The 24,168-nt window shown below is 36.4% G+C and overlaps 1 protein-coding gene across 1 annotated transcript in view; it reads left to right on the forward strand.

The window, feature by feature from the left end:
• The window catches only part of DCAF13 (DDB1 and CUL4 associated factor 13), a 27,685-nt gene extending 4,547 nt beyond the window's left edge, over positions 1-23,138 (forward strand). The window contains exons 4-11 of the mRNA XM_043601523.1: positions 3,382-3,471; positions 4,927-5,082; positions 9,166-9,243; positions 11,320-11,402; positions 15,446-15,610; positions 20,499-20,634; positions 22,040-22,203; positions 22,902-23,138. Of these exons, the coding sequence (XP_043457458.1) occupies positions 3,382-3,471; positions 4,927-5,082; positions 9,166-9,243; positions 11,320-11,402; positions 15,446-15,610; positions 20,499-20,634; positions 22,040-22,203; positions 22,902-22,989 (960 nt within the window). The 3' untranslated portion in view covers positions 22,990-23,138. The remainder of the gene's footprint in view (positions 1-3,381; positions 3,472-4,926; positions 5,083-9,165; positions 9,244-11,319; positions 11,403-15,445; positions 15,611-20,498; positions 20,635-22,039; positions 22,204-22,901) is intronic.
• Positions 23,139-24,168: the final 1,030 nt, after the last annotated feature.

Raw genomic sequence — 24,168 nt, forward strand, 5'->3', positions numbered from 1 at the left:
TACTATAAACATTGGCCTACAAATATCTGCTCAATTTCACTGAAAGTGTTATAATAGGAATGACAGAATCTAAGCTGTGCTTTGAGATAATTAATTTGACAGCAGTAAGTGATCAGTTTACAGGCTGTCTTAATAATTTGAGTAAGCAATAAGGAATCCGTGCTGGGGAGGGAAAATCATAGAAAGTAGTTGTTAGGTTTAGAAACATTTTGGAGGTTTGACAGACTTGACAACTGAGGGGTGCTTAGGAAGATTGCTCTTCCTTCCAGAAATGGAGAAGTCAGGAGTGTCAGAAACTTTAGAGGAGGAGAGTGGGAATGGGAAGGATATGGTATGATGGATGACTGGACTTCAATGGCCTATTTGAGTGAAGAGGTCTGTCAGACCCTTCTAGATAAAGGTCTGGAGTTCAGGAGGGAAGTCAGAACTAAACTTGGTCTCATCAAAAAGGAATAATGATTGAGGCCATGGAATGGTATTATTAGGGAAAAGTGGCAGGGAAAATACAGACATACAGAAATGTCAGAGAAATAACCTTGGGGAAAGCCTGCCTATAGGAAGTGGGAGAACTCTGGGAGTAGCCAGAAAGCTAGAAGAGCCTGGAAATGAGCTTAATGTCCCAGGAGGAAAGGGTTGTTGGTTGTGTGAACTACTACAAAGAATGATGAGGATGAAGACAAAGAAATATTTTAGAAACATGAACCTATAAAAAATAGAAAGTTAAAGGTCCCGTAATTCTAATCTTTCAGTTTTCACACTGTCGGCAATTTGGTGTCTATGCTTTCAGAAGTTCTGACATGTGTATATGTATATGTATGGCACTTGATGTATACATACACACTAACCAGCCCTGTAAATCTTGAGTAGCATGCTGGGTGCCAGGGCCAGATGGAAAGGAGTAGTGAAGGGAAGAGATGACTTCTGGGAAAGCTTTAAATATTTGAAAGTGTTGTGTGAAAGAAGAAGTGGACTTTTTGTTGTTCTATGTAGCAGCGTTAAGAATAGGTGTTAATGTTAAAAGTTTTGGTTTTGGTGTAGGGAGAAACTTACTTGCTGTCAAAAACCAAAATAAGCTACTTCGCAGGAAATTCAGGTGCTTTTCACTAAAGGGCTTTACACAAGCTTTATGACCCTGTATACCATATGTTGTAGAAGGAATTGTATGGGAAGTTGGAGCAAACTGACCACAGCTAGCATCCAGTTAGTTATTCTTCTGAATATATCGATTAGTTTAATATCCCAGAGGATTTACTGGCTGGGTTTTTTTTGTGTTTTTGTTTTTTTTTTTTGAGTGCCTAAAATGAGTAAAGGGTGAAAGATGTTTCATATTCATTATTTACTCCCTTTCTTCAGATATCTTAAAGTAACGGTTGCTTAGGGATAAGACCTGTGAAACCTGCTTGCTGGCAGAATTTCAGCACTTAGTGTTTCAAAAAATGTTTAATCTACAATGTTGCAAAAGGTAAATCTTTATTACCTAAATTTCATAATATCTACTATACCCCAACTTGTAGCACCAATAGGTCTTTCTTTAGCTTACTCAGCCTTCAGATAAGATATTCTGGCCAGGCACATATTGTTTGGCTCCTCATTTCTGCAAAATGTTATTAAACCTTTCTCAGGATTGATGATTTGCTAAGACTTGTACTCAATAGATTGTATAGAGTAGCTTAGTCAATTACAAGCAAGTTCGGTCTTGAGCTTGTGGACGCTGTGAGAAGCTTGGTTGAAAGAAACAGTTTTTAGAGTGGGAATTCTCAATAAATAGTTTATCTTGTCTTCCATAAATACTAATATTCCATTGGGTCAAGCCAGATTGGCCAAGACCTTGGTGCCTAAATTACATCTTACTAGCTCGTGGTAGAATTGGCTTTCCAGAATTAAGGTTTTGGTCTGATGCCAGTAGCTCAGATTCAGGTTTCTAAATAAGATACTGCCTTATTAAATACTTTTTTCTATTATAAGGATGTTAAGGATTCTGTTAGCATCCTCAACAAAAGAAATTCCTGTCTGACCTTAGTACCAAAACTTCTCTCCTAATTACCCTTCTGATAGCATGGGCACTATGAATTGTTTTGCAGGAAGGGTTTCCCTTTTGAATTTGCTGTAAGAGCTAAATTTATACTCTCTCATACATAAATACATATTTTTGTTAATATTTTTATTTAAGAAGTAGATGTAGATTGCATATAACATAAACGTAAAAAATGAGAAAGTTAACATATCCTGTATTTCTGCTTTTCGGGAAACCTAGTAGTTTGGTGTATATATACAATTGTTTATACCCTACGTATGATTATTTTATGTTTCTAATCCCAAATTAAGTTATATTGTGCATTCTGTTTTGCAGCTTAGTTTTTACTTAATATCTTGAATATATCTACCACATACCCAAGTCTAAGTTACCATTGTTACCTTGCTGTGATTGGGCTAAGACACCAATGTCCTACTCCTCATGGCTTTTTCACCATCTGCATAACTGTCAGTTCAGTGAAAAGGCAAATGATGTCTTTACAATATCATGAAAATAGTTTTGACCTTGTGGACCCCTGAAAAATTCTCAAGCTCCTTCAGAGGTCTGCATTTCATGGCTTGAAAACCAGTGAGTTGATGGTTTGTGGAATCTTATGTCATGCAAAGAAGTGCTTTACCCATGCCAAGGTTAAAAAAAATGACTTCTGTTTAGTATCTTTATATTTTGTATTTAATTTTTTACATTTAAAATTATGTGGAATTTTATTTTTATTTCTTTAAGGCTTTTTAAAACTTTTTTAAAAATGGTTTTAGAGAGAGAGAGCGCACACGCACGCTCGTGAGCGTGAACAAGCAGGGGAGGGGCAGAGAGAGAGGGAGAGAGAGAATCCCAAGCGCTGTCAGCACAGAACCTGATGCAGGGTCGAACTCATGAACCGTGAGATCATGACCTGAACGGAAACCATGAATCAGAAACTTAACCAACTGAGCCACCCAGGCACCCCTGGAATTTTATGTTTATGTCACGTATCAGATTGGTTCAAACTTTTTAATGAGTAACATGATATCAAAATACCATTTTATTATAATTCATTTTTATTCCTAATTTGAAATGCCATCTTTTTTACAGTGTGCTTTTTTTTTTTTTTTTGCCAAACTTATGACCTTTGTTCATGCTCTCCTTTTGCTCTACTCACACTGTCTTATTTTAATTTTATGTACTGTATGTATTTGTCACAAATCTTTACTATAACATTTTGGGATATTAATGTATCAGTAAATACAATACTGGAAGTATATGGGATGTGTATTTTTTAAAATAGAGATGTTTATCATTTGATGTATATGTTAGCATGTTTACAGTTTATAACAGTTGTCCATTATCATCTTAATAATAAATGTTTCTAGGTTGGTGATGACAAAACTGTGAAGCAGTGGAAAATGGATGGACCAGGCTATGGAGAAGAGGAGGAACCGTTGCATACAATATTAGGAAAGGTACAAAAAAAAATTGACTTATATTTGCTTATTAAAATCCTTCTGTTTTACTAAAATTATTTCAGAATTTTAATTTTTAAAAAAAGATGTAAATGAGACTTGAGCCTGCAATAATTGACCTTTTTTAAGCAATATTTAATGCAGTTTAAGGTCCTTTGCAGCTGAAGAATTTGAATGGTTCTTTGGTATTCATTGTATTGGGTTCAGTTTCTGTGTTTAGCTAAAGGATGCAGTGAAACATTTTCTGTGGCAAGTCCATGGGAGAAAATCTATACGAAAAATAATGCTTCAGATTCTCTCTGATTTATATTATAGATCTTACACAAAACTCAGAATGTCTTACTGGAAAGAACCCCTTAGGCAGTGAAGAGGTATTATATAATATGATGCTTTTCGTATAAATCTCATTGATATTTCTTACAACATTATTCTGCAAATCAGGCGATATGGTTTAGTTATAGCTTAAGTGTAATTCAGATCATATGGCCTACCTGTGTTTTATAATGTTTACATTTTGATACTAAGCAAACTTCTAAAGTTCGATTTAATCTTGAAATATATGCATTTTAAAAATCAGTTTGCCATTTCAGTATCATGTTGGTATATATTTAAGTTCTGCTTTTCAGATTAAGTGTTTTTAAAGGCACATAGAGGTGGGACATGAGTATACGATGGAAATAATTGGCAAATCAGTAATTCCTAAAACAAAATTGGTTTCCCTCTTGTAAAATGTCTTTTCTCCAGGATTTCCAAACATTTTTGAAATATTTCATCTTAACCTCTATATTTGTGGTAGTGGGGATTAAATCTTACTATGGAAAAGTTTGTCAGACTTGCCTTCATAAATAACAATTGGAAGCCTGCAGATGCTGCTAAGAGTTCTTAAAAGCCTAAAGTATTGGCTAAATATTTCCCTCTTATTTGCTTTGCAAACATTTTTTTTTACCACATAGTACAAAGACAAATTTTAATCTGGCCCTGAATAGATCTTTTAAGTGGGTATCAAAATTTATGACATTTTATTGATTTTAACAATATTAGCATCCACCCTTGCCAGCTTTATTCCTCCCCCTAAATGTTAATCCTGTTGTTGGTTTCTGTTTTTCTGCCTGGGAATCAGTACTTCATGTGTTAAATGTGGAACTAAGTGTTTTAGACCTTACCTTTGCATTTCATTAATTGGTTCCAAGGTCCTTCAAATACCCAATGATGATTTAAGGATTACTTCAGTGATAAGTATTTAAATTTAAATACATCCCCTGTTAATGTTTTTTCCAGAAGGTGTGATAAAGAAACCTTTACTGTTTCCTCCTTTAAGGAAAGGCTTCAAAGAAGTTTCTTTATAAATAGGGACTTTTTCTTAAAAAAAAAAAAATGAGAGTATTATTTAAAATATTATGTAGATTTGAAATGTTAATGATAGATCCATTTATAACAACATCTTTGCTTTTAAAGACAGTATATACAGGGATTGATCATCACTGGAAGGAAGCTGTTTTTGCCACATGTGGACAGCAAGTAGACATTTGGGATGAACAAAGAACAAGTCCTATATGTTCAATGACCTGGGGATTCGACAGTATAAGTAGTGTTAAATTTAACCCAATTGAGGTAATGCTTCTTTTTGAAATATGTTCTGCTTACTCTTTCCTTATTTAATAATTTCAGCTCTGTTTAGGAAACTTTTGAGTGTGTGTTATAAGAATTTTTTTTTTTTTTTTTTTTTTTTTAATCTTAATGGGCTTCTGGCATTTGGTTAGTTCTCCAGATTGTACCTGAGTTCTGATACCTTTGGTCAGATCTTGACGTGTTTGCCCACTTTATACACTGTTACACCAGTGTTATACTCCCGTTACAGGAGGGTGTGTGCATGTGCTCATAAGCAAGTTCTGGTGAAACTTCAGTTTTACTCATGCCTTCAGAACTCATGTTCCACAGATTACATCATTGTACCTTTGGGAAAATGTTCATTTCTTAATTCTCTTCAAGGTCAGAAGAGGCATTTAGCATTGTTTTCTCTTGTAAGTGACGAGGGCACTAATGATTTATAGTGATGATTACTATCCTGCATGATGATAGTTCATTTTTCTTTGCTCAGAAGTCTAATATGATGATTCCTAAGTCCTTCCAGGTCTAAGGAAAGAGTTGGAGATTAGCCACTACTTATTGGTTATTCAGGTCTGAATTTAGGAAAGGAGGCTGCCCTAAAGCCTAGATTAATCTAGCCTTTGGACTTCAGACCTTTCCATGAGCTATTTCTGAATACATAACAATAGGTAAACTCATTGTCCAGAAGACTCAGTAAAGATGCCTTTTCCCCCGCAGAAAAAAAAGGAAATTGCTTCATGTATAGCTAATCTTAGAAGTTAGTAGGAAATTATCACGTTAGATGGTATGTTAGATGGTATTAAAGAATAAATAACCTGATATGTAAGTTTTATACTCTCAGACACCCGAGCTGGTAAAGTGGAAGAAAGGTTAAGTCAAAGTAGCAGGGTATAAAATTGTTTGTATGAAGTATTGGAACGTGAGATGCTGTAGTTTGATGAGAGTTTGGCCTTGTGGTGCTGCTGAGAAGTCATACAGTCAGAGGACACCCTTCCTGCCCTGAGCATATACCTTTCTGCACACTTCTGAGAGAGTCTACAGGTCTAGAGCAGGGGTTGGCAAACTATGGTTCGTGAGCCCACTGTCTGTTTTTATAAATCAAGTTTTATTAGAACACAGCCATACCCTTTTGTTTACATATTACTTGTAGCTGCCTTTCTGCTATGACAGCAGAATGACCCGTGAGGTCTAAAGTATTTGCTGTCTGGTCCTTTACAGAAAACGTTTGCTGATCGTTAGTCTAGAGTATTTATCAGTACGATATCTTTTTCACTCCATCGTCTTTTGGTTGTAGAAGTGAGATATGGCCTGAAGTGCAAGTCAGCTTTGCAGAGCCAGACCAAGGTGACAATAGACAGAAGCAGGTGGCGACAAACACAAGCCATTTGTAGGAACATTTTGTGTCCTACTTGGTGTGGAGCTAACCTGGAAATGTATTTGGTGCTGGTGTACCTTGGCATTGACCTTATACAAGTCACACTCCTTCTCTGTATTTGTTTCTTTATTTTTAAAATGAGATTAATTAGATCTTTCAGCATACATTATAGGTTTGTCATGAGGGTAAAACGTGATAAAAATGTGAATATTTTTTAAAGATGCTACCCAAATTTAAGATGATGTTACTACTATTAAAAAAATAAACAGAACAGAGATATTGATTTCTACTTCTGCGAGGGATAAACAGTATCTTGCTTGTCTGTTTTGGTGAACACCTGTGTCAGAAGAGCTGATGATTAATTCCAAAATCATAATTAGTTATTAGTGATGACATAGTGACCATGTTTTTCAAACTTGCCTGTATAACAACTATATTTGTTCAGCCATGTGGTTTTATTTATTTTTTCTTTAAATTACCCTTATGAACTGACTTAGTGGTAGAAACAAATGGTATGCTTGTCTCTCATCCTATACTAAACTTAATGGGAAGGGGATGTGGCTGTAAACAAATGGAGTATATTTGTCTCCTCTAATCATTAATAATTAATTTCCTGTTAAAATATTGAAGCCTAGCATTTTGATAAAGCCAAAAATTTTATGCTGAGTATTACCACATTTTATAGTGTAAAAGTTGACTTTCAGCCTAGGTAGAATTTTTTGCTTTGCTCAGATTAAGGTCTCATAAACTTTTAGAAATGGAACCTAGTCAGACCTTGGTTTCTTGAGAAACCAAGAAAAGTTGCAAGGAGTCACTAACTAGGGGAAAGTCTCTGAGGAAGTGATTTAAAAAGGAAGGTTTTGGAAAGTACTGAGTTCATGGTTGTAGCATTAGCTTTATGATGTTTTATTTGAGCTTTGTACACACACAGAGTAGGAGTTAGCTGGTCATGTAACTGTGCAGTAAATAACTCTTCTTGTTCCTCCTACACGTATAGTAGGAAGTGATAGGCAGAAGCCAAGAGTTATATCAGGAACCATGAGTACGGAGACCTGGTGGGACTCAGGCCCTGCTGGTAGGTGGGGGGCTTGATTTCATATAATGCCAAGGGTCAGTTATATCAGTACCTTCAATACTACTATGACTGACTTATAAATAAATGTTTGAAACATCTTGAAACAATTGGACAAAGAATAGGCCTAGTTTATACAAAGTTAATGAACATGAGGAAATGTTTACTGAAAAGCACTAGTTTGTATAATTGGGAAATATTGCCATACAGAAATGAACTTCTAAATGCCACTACTTAATGCTTCCAGTTGCAGTGAAATGGACATATTTCCACATTGCAGTGTATATTGATACAGCTCTTTGGAAAACAATTAGTCCTAAACATCAAAAGCCATAAAATTATTCATGCTTTTGTTTAAAAAAAAATTTTTAGGCGTACTTATTTATTTATATTTTATTTTATTTTTGAGAGAGAGAGAAAATGAGCAGGGGAGGGGGAGGGGCAGAGAGAGAGGGGTGGGTAGAGAATCCAAAGCAGGCTCTGCACTGACAGCAGAGAGCCCAGTGTGGGGATCAAACTCCAAACCGGAAGATCATGACCTGAGTTGAAGGAGGACATTTAACCCACTGAGCCACCCAGGTGCCCTATATTTATTTTTTGAGAGAGAGAGAACAGGTAAGCATGTGGGGGAGGGGCAGTGAGAGAGGAAGAGAGAGAGAAACCCAGGAATTCTCCACACTGTCAGTACAGAGCCTGATGCAAGGCTCAGACTCAGAAACCTTGATATCATGACCTGACCCAAGATCAAGAGTCGGATGCTTAACCAACTGAGCCACCCAGGCATCCCTGTTCATACTTTTTTTTTTTTAATTTTTTTTTTTTAAGGTTTATTTATTTTTGAGAGAGGGAGTGTGAGTGGGGGAGGAGCAGAGAAAGATGGAGACAGAATCAGAAGCAGGCTCCAAGCTCTGAGCTGTCATCACAGAGCCCATCGTAGGGCTCAAACTCACAAACTGTGAGATCATGACCTGAGCCAGTCGGACACTCAACCGACTGAGCCACCCAGGCACCCCAATACTTTTTGATTCAGTAATCCACTACTGAAATTTTAACCTTATAAAAAGAAGAATTGGCGTTTATGAAAATGTTATCTGAAGTGTTATTGATAACACTGAAAAATAGGAAATAGGTCTAAGTTGAAGAATGGATAAATAAAATCTGTTCAGTTGTAAAAAGAACACAGATTTATCTGTACACTGCAACACTACCTTGTAAAATATACACACGGGCATTTAGCAGTGAAAATACTTGACTTGGGGTGCCTGGGTGGCTCAAGTCGGTTAAGCAACCAACTTCGGCTAAGGTCATGATCACATGATTCATGAGTTTGAGTCCCGCTTTGGGCTGTGTACCGTTAGCTCAGAGCCTGGAGCCTGCTTCGGATTCCATGTCTCCCTCTCTGTCTTCCCCTCTCCCCCAACTCACACTCTCTCTTTCTCAAAAATAAAATAAATAAAAAGAAGATACTTAACTAAGGTTGCTGAGATTGAGTGATTCATTGTACTCTCTTAAAATAGACTTTAATGTTATAAATTTGTATCTTAAACATTAAGGGTAATTGAATCATTTGTTCATTGAATGGACACGGTTTGCTGCCAGACTTGGCTTTTAACTGGAGATGGTTGTACTTATTTTTCAGACATTTCTCTTGGGAAGTTGTGCTTCTGACAGGAATATAGTACTATATGACATGAGGCAAGCTACTCCCCTGAAAAAGGTGAGTTTCAGTTTCTTTTCTGCTTTTACAATTGTTAATGTGTTCTTCTATGGAGTGAGTAACAAAAAATATGGAACGAATGTTTTTTTCTTAATTAAATTTTTTTTCATATGTTTTTAGAAGCCAAAGTGATCATAATGGCATTCTCTCAGGCACCTGTTCCTTTTTAGAGACCCTTACATTTTCACTAGGTATTGTATCCTAGTTATCTTTGTATTTTCTTTAATGCCAAGAAGTATTAGATATCTAATTCAGACTTAACAGAGTTCAGAGTTCTTTTTAAAAAAATTTTTTTTAGTGTTCATTCATTTTTGAGAGACAGAGCCAGAGCGTGAGTGGGGGAGAGGCAGAGAGAGGGAGGCACAGAATCCGAAGCAGGCTCCAGGCTCTGATCTGTCAGCACAGAGCCTGATGCTGGGCTTGAACTCACAAACTGCGAGATCATGACCTGAGTTGGATGCTTAACCGATTCAGTCACTCAGGTGCCCCACTGAGTTCAAACTTTTTAAGTGTTGATCCCATTACTTCACACACCATGATGATCATATGATACGTATAGTATTCTGTTCCAGAACATTTTGCAATTGACACACATAACCAGCTTTATTTAATTACATGCTGTTTTGTTTAGATAAATAATATCTTGTCCAAGGTGGCAGATTTCCCAGCAGTCATTCTAGGACTTAGATATCAAAGCTAATACAACCTTAAGCTGACTATCAACAGAGAAATGTATTGTCAGTAAAGAGAAGAGTGCCATTGTAAGTATAAAGTTGATTTCAGGTGCTCCAAATCTGAGGGTGCAGAAGGGCCTAGACACCATTCATGTGCCGTGAGGCCATTGTGATAATCCACATGGAAAAGAAATGCTTTTAATATTTTTGTTGTTCCTAAACCATTTTCACAACATGTAATAAATTCCAAAATACTAGAAGTAGAGTACATTCCTTAAAGTTTCAACTGCAGAAATATGATCATCTTTCCAAATTACCACTTTAATCATTTCACTCCTTCATGATGATCTAGTGGGCACATCTCACGTGAACTTTGAGACCTTTAGACCTTGAGCAAGTAACTTAATCTTTGTTTCTCCTGTAAAATGATGATATTAATAATTACTTTCCAGCACATGGGTGAAAATAAGACATGGTATTTTAAACATTTAGCAGAATGCTAAGATGAAATCTAGTGTGATAAGTAGTAGTTTCTGCCTCCTCTGCCCTTCATTCTCTGTTTTTTGATGGCGTTCCATAACTTTAGGTTGAAGAAAAGAACTATAGCCTGGTTTTCAAGGCCTTCCAAATCTGGTCCCTATTTGCATTCTATTTATTTGTTTGTTTCAGTCAGTAAGAGAACATTTAAATAGGGGTTGTCATAGGCAGGTCACCTTGGTGGATGCAGAGATGCTATTTTTTATTCTTTGTTCTGTATACTAGACTATCATTGTTTCTTCTATTTTTTCCTCTCCTAAGTGTACTAGATCTCAACCAGGGGTGTCTTTTTAAAAATGTGGGAGAGGCATTATAGAGACTGGCATTTAGTGGACAGGTGCCTGAGGGGCTAAACATCTACAGTGGACAGTTACACACAACACACAATCATCTTGCTCAGAATGCTAGCAGTGTTCTTGTTGAGAAACACTAATATACTGTTCCTTCACAGGTCAGCTCAAATCGTCCTTCTCTTTTGAAACCTTTCTTCTCCTCTTAAAACCTAAAGTCATTAATTTTGCCCCCAATTTGATACTTGATCATTTACTGTTTCTTTGTTAATATTTTAGTATTTCTTATGTATATCTCCTTTTCCTGACTAAACTCAATAATAAGTTATTTGAGGTTGAGGGACCATTGAGTAGTTTTATATTTTTCAGTATCTACTACTCTGTGTACTCAGGAAACAATTATTGATTGATTTCCTTTCCTATTGCATGGAGCTGAGTACTGTGCACATGATGGGTATTTGCTAAATATGTGCTTAAATCAGTGAAAAAGAAGGAAAAGAAATGAAGTGGGAGATTTATCCATTTGAGAGGGAATTGATTTCATGGTAATGGGTTACTGTATTCTTCCCTTCCAGGTCATCTTAGATATGAGAACAAACACAATTTGTTGGAACCCTATGGAAGCTTTCATTTTTACTGCAGCAAATGAAGATTACAAGTAAGTTTTCTTCTTTTTATAACTTGCTTATTTCTATCAGAAATGGCTCAATTGGATAAATCATACTAATGAAATATGTTTTCATAGGTAGTAGTTCTTGATATACAAGGTAGAAAATGGTCATTTGTTTCGCTCAAAAGTACATATATTTCCCAAATTGGAGAAGAACTTGTTAGAAAAAAAAATTGAGTTTTCAAAATGATACAGACCAGGAACAGAAAACTGATCTGAAGACCAAATCCTGTCTGCTGCCTGTTTTCGTAAATACTTTTATTGGAATATAACTGTGTTCATTTATGTATTGAATATGGGTCCTTTTGTGCCATATTGCCTTAGTTGAGTGGTTGCAAAAGCAGCCATGTGGCTCACAAAGTTGAAAATATGTATAATCTGGCCCTTTCTAGAAAAAATTGGCTGCTTTCTGCTTTACACCATGCAAATAATGACTGAACCATACATGTTTTAATAGAAACTAAAAATATTTGCCTACAGGGGTACCTGGGTGACTCTGTTGGTTAATAAGCATTTGACTCTTGGTTTCAGCTCAGGTCATGGTTTGTGGGATCCAGCCCCACATCAAGCTCTGAGATGACAGCATAGAGCCTGCTTCGGATTCTCTCTTTGTCTGTCTGTGTGTGTGTCTGTCTCTCTCTCTCTCTCTCTCTCTGTCCCTCCCCTGCTCTTCCTCCCTCTTTCTGTTTCTCTCTTTCTCTCAACATAAACATTAAAAAAAATATTTACCTACAAAATCTGTAGCTCTTCACAAAGCTGATGCTCATGTAGTCATGTTATCAGCATCACTATTACTTCAGCAAGACAAAAGGAAAAATACAGTTTCAATTTTTACCCTAACATTTACAGATATGTTATTCTATGACTCCACGTAAAGGTGACTTAGCCTTACATTTTTGACCTGGATGGAATTTTATGATCCCTATGTATCGCCTTAAAACTTGTCAAGGCATTTCACATTGGCTGTCTTATGTTATCTTTTCAGTATCCTTTTAAGGGAGGTAGGACATGTATGTTATCCCCTTTTTAGAGATGAGGATGTTAAAACTTGGAGTTTAATCTTAGGGAGGAAAAAGTGTCTTTTCTTTTCTTTCTTTCTTTCTTTTTTTAAATCCAAAGCGTGTGTTGTAGTGTAATGCTTGTGGTAGATTCTTAACACATGTTTTTTTGAGAAGTTGGAAGTTTCTCATTGGATTGAACTTTAGATCTTCTGTATTTAAGTTCTTTGTTCTTTCCACTATTATTATTTGTGAAAACATAAATTAGCTCAGAAATAGGATTTATTACACGATGTTTTAGTGGTACAACTAAAAACATCTATTATGGTTTTCTGTACTCAAACTCAGTTGAATTCTCATTAGCAAGGAATATCAAACCAAATTAATTGAAGCTCTTTTAGCCTTTATCAACGTTTTGAAATTAATGGCCTTATTCCAGTTAAAAGAAATAATATAATATTTTGCTGACCAGCCTTATTAAGGTTTCTGAAGTTTGTTCTAATTAGCTATTTTGGCGAGATACCTTTTTTACAGACCCCTGGACTTTCTCCATTCTTGCCTTGGAAAGAATTTCATATGGCACCTGAAACAAAGAGCACATCGCTTATAAGGGGTGACTGTTTGACTACTATAATTGCTCTTACTTGAAAGTGATCTTGCTATAGTATATATTTTTTATATTTTCTTTCTTTTATTGCCTGCTAAATAGTCTAATAATTCTGAATTCGAAATGCAAGTTGAAGTCTAGACCCAACCAGTAACTGCTGTAGAAATTTGGAGTAGGCATGTAAACTAACTTGTGCCATAGTCTCATCATCTATAAGATAATAGAGTTGAAATAGATGATCCCTAAAGAATCCTATAACACCAAACTTTGTGTATGTAAACATTGTCTATCCAAATGGATTCATTTGCTTAGATTTTGAATAAGTTCTTAACATTTTTCTTGGGTAGAGATTAAAACAGAATTTACTAAAAAAACAGAATATACTGAAACAAAGCAAAGCTGGTTGACAACCACTGCTCTAGAGAAGGAAAATAAACAAAGCAGTTGTCAACTCAGAAATGTAACCTCAGGATCAGTATGACATTGGCTGACAATCCTGTGGTATGTTGGGGTATTTAAAGTTTATTTATTTTGAGAGAGAGAGGGAGAGAGAGAGAGAGAGAGAGAGGGAGAGGGAGAGGGAGAGAGAGAGAGAGAGAGAGAGAGAGAGAGAGAGAGAATATCCCAAGTACGCTTCGAGGCTGACAGCGTGGAGCCCAATGCAGAGCTAGACCTGTGAGATCATGACCTGAGCTGAACTCAAGAGTAGGACATTAAACCGACTGAGCCACCTGGCACTATGGTTGAGAGATTTAAAAAAGAACAATGACTTGTCTCTTGAGAATTTTATGTTATTGGGGATATTTTGTTAGTAGCATGAGTGACTTCTCGCAACAATTATGTTAAAAAAATATTCTTTTTGAAGTGTTACATCAATTTTTTAAACATTTTGATATAATATTGGGCTTATTTAAAAGTTGCAAAAATGGTATGTGGTAGCCAGCTTCCCTTAATGTTAACATCTTATGTAACCATAATGGAATTAGGAAAACCAAGAAATTAATGTTGGTACAGTACTATAAACTACAGACTTTATTCCATCACTAGTCATTCCGTTAATATTCTTTGTCCATTCTAGGATCCAGTGCAGGATCCCACACTGCATTTGATTGTCATGTCTCCTTTGCTCAGTTTGTGACTGTTCTCAATCCCCCCAATCTTTTATGACCTTAGTACTTTTGAAAAGGATTTACTTGTCAATTATCTTGTAGACTGTCCTTAATTTGGGCTTACTGATGTTTTCTCATTATTTAGATTGAGATTTTGCATGTTTTGCAAGAATACCACAAAACTGATGTGTCCTTCTTGGTTCATCACTTTGGGGTACATGATGTCACTCTAATTACCAGTGGTGTTAATCTTGATCACTTAGGGTGGTATCTGCCAAGTTTCTGCATTGTAAAGTTACTATGTTTTTCCTTTTGTAATTCACATTTATCTTTGGGGAGATACTTTGAAATTATGTAGATATCCTGTTTCTCCTCATACTTTTGCTCAGTAATCTTAGCATCTTGAAGTGTTTTGATATTTGGAACTTGACTATAGTAATGCTCTGTTATTATTGTCCGTTGTGCATGTTGGCTCATTTGAAGCATTATTCTTTTAGCTATTGATTAAGGGTGTTTAAATCTTGAAAATCATGATTTTTTTTTTTTTTTAACCAACTGTGCATATAGTTTTCTAATTTTAGTATGCCCTTTGGAAAAGCCATGGTCACTCTTACATATCACTAATAAAAGTGGAACTTTATTGGAAATGTTTTGTCAACTTAAAAATCTTAAAAGTGCTCTTGCTTTTGGATTTAGTAATTTACTTATAGGAATTTGTCCAGATTTAACTAAGTCTGTTCCACTCAAAGATTGAATTTCAAAAATTCAAATACTGGTATTTCATTGAAATATTATTTAAAATTGAAAGTTGGAAATTTTTTATTAACAAATTATAAGCAAATGTATTTAAATAAATTTTTAAATAATTATGTTCTTTTAACTTATTTAAATAATACGTGACCATAAGTGCTTATAATATGCTACATGAAATATGAGACTACAGAGCTTTATACAATATTATCAATTTTGTTAAAAGTATGTGTTTAAATGTTAGCATGGTGAAAAGCTTAGACGTAATTACATGGCACTAACTGATATTCTCTGGGCGGTGGAATTAAAGGTAGGTTTTGTACTCTGTACTTTTTTGAAAGTTTCACATTTTCTACAATGAGATTTATGTTTATGAAGATAAAGGTGTTTAAGTGTAATCTTAAGGAATAAGAAAAACTGGTAGTATTTTTCCCAATCCCTTAGCTTCCATGTAAAGAGGCTGTATATTTAGATGTGCGTGATTTGGCTAATGGTCTTAGTTTCATTAGTACCACATATGCTTCTTTATAGACACTTGTATGAAATAATTTAAAAATTCTTTTACAGCTTATATACTTTCGATATGCGTGCACTGGACACTCCTGTAATGGTACATATGGATCATGTATCTGCAGTGCTTGATGTGGATTATTCTCCGACTGGGAAAGAGTTTGTGTCTGCTAGTTTTGATAAATCTATTCGAATCTTTCCTGTGGACAAAAGTAGAAGCAGGTATGTGACTACCAATAAACCATTTGTTTGATTTTTTTTCTTGTCTTCATCATCAGTCCTTTATCTTTTTTGAAAGGTTATTTGGTTATGTGTATAGGGTAGAATTCAACCCAGGTATTGTGACTTGGGATACCAGCTTGCACTGTGTCATCTATGAGCAAAAAGCCGACTGGGTAATTTCTTTCATGGAATAGAAAACCTAATTTCCTGTGTAAGATAATAGCCTCGTGTATAGTGTGCTGTGGTTTACAAAGCACTTTCATGCATATTCTTGTTCTTTGGTAATGCTTTATATGTGTTGGGGAAGCATATGCAAAGCAAAACCCAATTAAGCTGGAGGAAATTTCCCCATAAAAAATGGTAATTAGGGAGCCTAGCTGGCTGCATGCAACTCATGATCTCAGGGTCATGAGTTTGAGCCTCATGTTGGGCATAGAGATTACTTAAAAATTTTTTTGTTTTAAATGATAATTAAGATGCACCTAGGTAGCTCAGTCAGTGTCCTGCTCTTGATCTTGGCTTAGGTCATGTTCCCATGGTTCATGGGATCGAGCCCTGCATCAGGCTGCACAATGACTGCACGGAGCCTGCTTGGGATTCTATCCCCCTCCCTCCCTCCCTCCCTCCCTGCCTCTGTCTCTCTCTCTTTCTCTCTCACCCCCCTCCCCCACTCATACACACATGCATGCTCTCTAAAATAAAGTTGTAAAAAAAATGATAAAGTAGTATATTGGTGTTGCTCACATGTGAAGATATGACTGTCTGCATTTTGATACAATAATAATATTGATACTGAGATTTAAAATTAATCCAAGTGAACGTTCTCTCTAAAATAGCATATAAATATATATATATACAGCACATGCATACATAGACATCTATACGTATACTTGATTGAGTGTCCTACTCTTGCTTAGTGGAATTCAAGCTCAGTAGGGAGAAGATGGACTTGCTGAAAGATAACAGAGTGATTGGAGGTAGGAAAGGAAAGGAGAGGAGTGATGGAATCTGGGAGAGGAAAGAAGACAGAACGTGTGTAATGAGGGTGGGAGCTGATGATTTGTGCCAGAGGACAGCAACGTGGAGCTGGTAGAGCAGTTTACCCAGCTTCATAAAGATTGATGGTAGCAGAGTTGTTCGGGGATCCTTCCTTCACTTAAAAAATCTAGAGATTATTCACTTTGGTGTTGTAATGACACAGTCTGGAGAAGTCTCACTATTTTAGTGCAGTGATGAGAATTTTGATCACTACTTCCGCTGATAACTAGCCTAGCTTCTACAGTGCTGAAGCTTTTTGAGTCTTTTGAAAGAATGACGTTCATTTTCAGAGGCATGTTGTGTCCTTCTCCTGATTCACCATTGTTCTGTTCCAGTAGGGTCAGCACTAGGACGCATCTGAGTGAGGTGCCTCGGTGCAGAATTCAAGGAGGTACTCGTTGTTAGGGGTGTGCAGGTGCCAGCCCCGCATCTGTACTGCAGCTGCTTCACCTTAGTCCCAGCCTTGTTTCAGAAACAAAAGACCTTTCACATAGCGCCTCCTGACAGTCCAGCAACTCATCCACACCTTTTTCGGTGATAGCCAGCCTGCTTTGTTTAACTCTTTGGTGATTTTACTTGCGATAGTTGCATCTTTCTACCCTGTAATTTGTGGGGTCCATACTGATTCCTGACCCTTTTGGTATTGTTGATTACCAGCGTATCATTGTCATCATCATTGTGTATCTGATTAAAAAGGTGCTTGGGGGTGCCTGGGTGGCTCAGTCAGTTGAGTGTCAGACTCTCAATTTTGGCTTAGGTCATGATCCCCCAGAATCGTGGAGCCTGGCACCGGGCTCAGCGCTGAGGTGTGGAGCCTGCTTAGGATTCTCTCTCCCCACCTCTGCCCCTCTCCCCTGTTTGCCTGCTCTCTCACTCTCTCTCTCTGTCTTTAAAATTAAAAAAAAAAAAAGATGCCTGAATCAAAAGCATATCGACTAGAGTGTTGTGATGATTTTGATCTTCACTCCATCCTCTCTACTGTAGAACTCCTGGTGTTGGTTTCCATATGGCTGTTGCCTCGTTTACAACTTGATATTCTGCAGACTGTCATGAATGGTTTGTTGGGATTATTTAGTCAGGCCCAAGGCAGGGCCAATAGTTTCTATTCTTACATCCCTAGAAGATACCAAGAAGCAAGGGAATGTGACCTTCCATTATTTTCTTTGCATCAGAACCTCCAAAGGTGGTAGGACAATACTTTTCTAACATGATGAATAAGCAGGCACAAAGAATGGGAAGAGAACAAACAAGAAAGACAAAGAGCATTGAGGATGTTTAGACATCTATGATCTCAAGGCCCTTGCAGCTGAGTTCAAGCTGAATTATTGCAAAGCCACTGTGGGCAGCCAAATGTAAGTCTGTCTAAAAATAAAAAGCTCAAGTAATTCCAGACTTGTATGGAGTAAGGAATTATGCCCCATTTCCAGGGAATTGTCTGTCTACTGATGTTGTTTGGAGATTTTTGTAATCACAGTGGTAGTATATGCTACTTGTTGGATTTAGATGTAAGTGATATTTCCTCTGACCTTTGCCTTCATCTGCTTAAAAGCTAGTTTGAGTTAATTCTGCGGTCTGCTCTATCTGGTTCATTACAAACCCTCAAATAACATAGCTAGTGCTTTGAAGAATCTTTATTTTTAAAATGTTTTTCTTTGAAAGACCTTAAAATGGTTAAAGTGTATTTTTAAAGTAAACTTTTAATAGATTATTAAAAGCTACAGGTAAGTCAGTATTTGAAATCAGGCTTCCCCCCCCCCCCCAAAGTTTATTTTACTTATTTTGAGAGAGAGAGCAAGTTGGGGAGGGGCAGAGAGAGAGGGAGAGAGAGAATCTCAAACAGGCTCCGTGCCGTTGGCACAGAGCCCAACACGGGACTTGGGGCTTGATCTCATGAACTGTGAGATCATAACCTGGGCCCAAACCGAGAGTCTGATGCTTAACTGACTGAGCCACCCAGGTGTCCTAAAATTAGGCTTCTGTTGGGATTTCATTCAATATTTACTAAGCAAACAAGTAAATGGCATTCACATGGATTAATTTTTATTTATTTATTTATTTATTTTTATTTATTTTTTATTTTTTGAGAGAGAGAGAGGGAGACGCAGAACTTGAAGCAGGCTCCAGGCTCTGCATTTATCAGCGTGCGGTGCTTGAACTCACAAACTGTGAGATCATGACCTGAGCTGAAGTTGGATGCTTAACTGACTGAGCCACCCAGGCACCCCTCACATGGCATAATTTGACTGTATACTAAAGAATATAAGTTTTTAAAATGTATTTATCTCCTAACAGTATCACATTTAGTGAGCTTCGTAAACATGCATAAACAAATCTAGGAAAACTCTGCATAGTTTACCATTAAAGAGGATCTATTTTGGTTAAGTAATTAATCACTAGATTTGACTGGTCTAATACATGAAGAGATTATTTTTAATGGTTACTGAAGCCTGATTGAATTTTCTATCGTTTAAATTCATTATATTGCTAATGAAAAAAGGAGCCTCTTAAATAAGTGAGATTATGAGAACTGAATCTTATAAAAGCAGAGCATTGGAAGGAGAAGAAAAAGTCTGTCTCCTCTAGTTTTCATTTTCATAGGATATTCTTTCTAACTGTCCTTCCCCTTTCAGAAATAGATTTCTTAGGGTTTCTGTATATGTTCACTCAAGTGCTTAAAACATTTCCGTTAGAAACAGTGTAAAAAACTGGTTTTGTGAGTGTATTTCAGATATTTTTTATAAATCTGGATTCTGTTTAGTCTGGTCATCATGTATGAGTATTCTTTTTCTATGCAGAGTATGCTGAGTTTGTTTCCTTTCTCACTCGTCTGCGTTTTGAATCATCTAACCCAGATGGGAAAATTTATTTCTCCAAAAGCCTCTATTTTTCCTGACCTTGTCTTTTACTTGTTTTTTAATGCTCTCTCAACACTTCCCAATATAGTGTCTTCTGTGAATTCACTTAGCGTGTTTCACAGCCTTTCCAGATAGGTATGATATTTTACATCTCCATTTACTAAATGATTCTTAACTCATCAGACACTTCTGTAACCCTCCCTTTCTGTTCACACATAGAAATCATCCACTCTTACTTCATTTAAGTGAGCTTTTTAAACAATTTAACCAAAACAGAAATCAGACATTAGGCTCAGCGTATAAGGATGTGCTCTTTGAATGCCATTGCATTTATTTTATTTTCCAGTAAAATGGGGGGGGGGAGTGATTGTTTACCCACATTGATTTGGAAGGAGGGAGGTAATTGATTTACTATTTAAAAAAAAATTTTTTTTAATGTTTGTTTTTGAGAGAGAGAGAGAGAGAGAGAGAGAGACAGACAGACAGAGCTTGAGAGGGGGAGGGCCAGAGAGAGAGGGAGACACAGAATCTGAAGCAGGCTTCAGGCTCCGAGCTGTCAGCACAGAGCCTGATGCGGGGCTTGAACTCACCAACCGCGAGATCATGACCTGAGGTGAAGTCGGACGCTTAACCACTGAGCCATGCAGGCGCCCCTGATTTCTTATTTTTAAAAAACTGTAGCTTCAACATATTTTACTTGTGTTATCAGTCTTCAGTAATTTTGTGAACTTTTCTGGGCATCTAGTTTTGCTTAGTTTATATTTATTTTTCTTTTTGGATTGTAATTTCTCTGAGGACAAGAATTTTTTTTCTAACTCCTTAGCACTTAGCATAGAACCTTGTTATATGAGTTCAATAAAGGTACATAAAAATTAATTTGAATTTCCCTTTTATATTCTCTTCAGACTCAGAAATGCTACCCAGATACTTGATGGGCAGTAGTTAAAGAAACTCTGTATCAAAATCCTAATTTTACCTTAATTCCTCTTCTGTAGGGAAGTCTATCACACAAAGAGAATGCAACATGTTATCTGTGTAAAATGGACTTCTGACAGCAAATATATTATGTGTGGATCTGATGAGATGAACATTCGTCTGTGGAAAGCTAATGCTTCTGAAAAGTTGGGTGTGGTAAGAGATCCCATTTTCTTTCATTGTCGTAAAGCTAGTTTCTAATTTAGTGGGTATGGTTATATTGTAAGGAGAATTTATTTGAAATACTTAGATCAAACTGGCATAGTTGTGATAAAAATGTTAGCAACAAAACAGACAAGGCTGCATTGAGATTTACTTTTTTCATGTTACAGGCACCTCAGAGACCTTTGTTAATTCAAATGTTTGGTAATATTTGAGCCTTCCTGATTCTTTGTTTTTTCCTTGAGATGAGAGAAGGTGTAGAGACTAGAAGGTTAGAACTGAGAATGCCTGTTCTGTTAAAGGAATAGTAATCAGACGCATCAAACGCTTCAAGTCCCTGTTGAGGTCTTTTAATATCAAAGACAGTGAAACGCTAACTTCAAAAAAAAATACAGAAAGCTTCAGACTATAAAAAAAAAGATTGAAAGAAGCAATAACAAATATTATCATTGGCTAGCTGTCTCTGGGTTATGGGGTTATGGTTGGCTTTTGTTTTGTTTTTGATGTTTTTCTAAATGTTTCATGTTTAATATTAGAAACATTCAGAGTGTTTATATCAGCAACAAATACTGAGTTTAAAAAGGAAAGGTTAAGCGTGAGTTATTTTCTCCTTAGCTCCAATAGGAAAATCACGATATGATAAACGGCTTTTAAAGACAATTTTATTTTAGGTGTAATGATTGGGAAGTATTATACTATGCCTAGTTTTCAATTCATTGTAAGTTCCTTTAAATCATATCATCCTTGGGGCGCCTGGGTGGCGCAGTCGGTTAAGCGTCCGACTTCAGCCAGGTCACGATCTTGCGGTCCGTGAGTTCGAGCCCCGCGTCGGGCTCTGGGCTGATGGCTCAGAGCCTGGAGGCTGTTTCCAATTCTGTGTCTCCCTCTCTCTCTGCCCCTCGCCCGTTCATGCTCTGTCTCTCTCTGTCCCCAAAATAAATAAACGTTGAAAAAAAAATTAAAAAAAAAAAAATCATATCATCCTTAACATTGTTAAATGAAGCCTTATTATTATAGAATTGAATGCTTTTTTTTCCTGTGTTCAGAAAGTTATTTTAACCCCCCCCCCCCCAAAATGTTGAGGGATTAACTTAGGTGCTTTTTCTATGTTATTTATGTCTAGAGAAGGTCCAGTTCAGTGGTCCACACAGCCCTACTTCCTCAGCACTGATGTTGTCACTTGGTGGCATCTGTCTACATTGTACATACTGCCCAAAAGGAAATTCAGTGTTAGCAGAGATGATATTTCTAACCTGACCTCTTAAAGGGTAGAATTACATTGGCAATTTCGGTTGCATGTCCTAGAAGTTTAATTTTTGTAGGAAAGGTGCTTCCTAGCTTTGTTATTTGAAGAAAAACAACACGGCATTCATTGAATTATCAAAATACATTTTTCCAGCTTACATCGCGAGAAAAAGCAGCCAAAGATTATAACCAGAAATTGAAAGAGAAATTTCAACATCATCCTCATATAAAACGCATTGCTCGTCACCGACATCTACCAAAATCCATCTACAGTCAGATTCAGGAACAGCGCATCATGAAAGAAGCTCGTCGACGAAAGTATGATTTGGGGCATTTGATTCTATTTCAGTACCCTTTTCTAACTTCCCCCTCTCGTCTCACCGAAAATAAACCAAACCCTGCCTTTCGAGGGAATAGTTGATGTTATGCATTAGAGATGTTTTTGAACACTTCCCTGAGCTTTTATTTTTTTTTTTTTCTTTTTCCTGGTAGAAGGAAGAAGCAATGATTATCAGAGAATTTTCATTACCTAGTTTTGAAATTATGTTGAAAGGGCAACCAGTAAAACTGAATATCATCAAAATAAGAAAGCATTTCTGCTCATACTAGAGACACTTGTAAATCATGTTTTAAAAAATGATTTCTAATGAAGCTGTAATTAAGAGGTATTCTATATTTTCCAAGTTAAAGAATGCAGAGAACTCATAGCACCCATTTCTTAAATAAAATTTTCTGATATGCTTCATCATAGAATTGTGGATCTAAAGCAGAGCTCCTACCGCCAGTTTCCTCGTAGAATTATATAAAGGACACTGTTATATAATAAGAGAAGCAATTAAATAAGTTAACAGAAGTTGATATCTAGGTACTTTTTACCCAGTCTGATTGTGAAAACATTTTTTTTCAACAGGGATTTTTTTAGTGAAAGAAAAGACTGATTTTTCTGAGACAGTTTTTTTTGGTTAAGGTGATTTCTCATAAGCTTGCTTATATATGTATATTTTGTTTATTTCTAGGGAAGTGAATCGTCTCAAACATAGCAAGCCTGGATCTGTATCGATTGTGTCGGAGAAGAAGAAACACATAGTGGCAGTTGTGAAATAACACTTGGTATTTCTACTGATCCTGATACATGATGATTTGTTACACTTTGATTTGCAAATGTAAATAAAAATACTGGCTCTAGAATAATAACGAACAGTTCAGTTACATGTGTAGAGGAAGTAAAAACTGTCCTGAAAGGTGGCCTGGTTGATAAGACTGTCCGACATTTTATTCTTGATCTTCTTTCTTATGTCATTGAAGAATACAGTATTTGCGAACTAACTTATTCCTTTTAGAAAATGTGGATATACTTTCACTTGGACCTATTATTATAGATATACTCTATGTTTGAATTTACATTCAAGACCAGACATCTCTTTGGTTACCTTTAATATTACTTTGGATAATTAGTGCAATGATTCTTCCTATGATTACACATAACATGGGGAAGAATTATGTCAGAACTTTTTTCAGTTCAATAAATTTTCTGTGTTTTATTTGTATTTGGCTTTTTGAGACCTTAAAGATGATCAGCTTGAATTTATATAACTTTTTAAATAATAATTACAGGGGCGCCTGGGTGGTGCAGTCGGTTAAGCGTCCGACTTCAGCCAGGTCACGATCTCGCGGTCCGTGAGTTCGAGCCCCGCGTCGGGCTCTGGGCTGATGGCTCGGAGCCTGGAGCCTGTTTCCGATTCTGTGTCTCCCTCTCTCTCTGCCCCTCCCCCGTTCATGCTCTGTCTCTCTCTGTCCCAAAAATAAATAAAAAACGTTGAAAAAAAAATTAAAAAAAAAAAATAATTACAGTATATGGTCAAGATAATAAAACATCCTTTATTTCAGCATTATAACTTTGATCCACTTCTGCTAAATGATTTCTCTTCAATCTTACTAAATCATAAATAGTTCTTTGTGCCATATATTGTTTTTTTAAAAATTGTAGTTTAATAAACTCTATTATGAATATATATCACCTCAATTTTAAGAAATTTTAAGTAGAGATTTATTTTAAATACACAAAAATAGGGACACTTGGGTGGCTCATTTGGTTGAGTGTCTGGCTCTTGATTTTGGTCCAGGTCATGATCTCACAGTCGTGAGAGCAAGCCCCATGTCTGGCTCCATGCTGAGCATGGAGCCTGCTTGGGATTCTTTCTCTGTCCCTCTGCCTCCCCCCCTCATGCTCACTCTTTCTCGCTCTCTAAAATAAGAAAAAAATTTACAAAATAAAAACACAAA

The sequence above is a fragment of the Prionailurus bengalensis genome, chromosome F2 (assembly GCF_016509475.1).
Source record: "Prionailurus bengalensis isolate Pbe53 chromosome F2, Fcat_Pben_1.1_paternal_pri, whole genome shotgun sequence".
Taxonomy (NCBI): domain Eukaryota; kingdom Metazoa; phylum Chordata; class Mammalia; order Carnivora; family Felidae; genus Prionailurus; species Prionailurus bengalensis.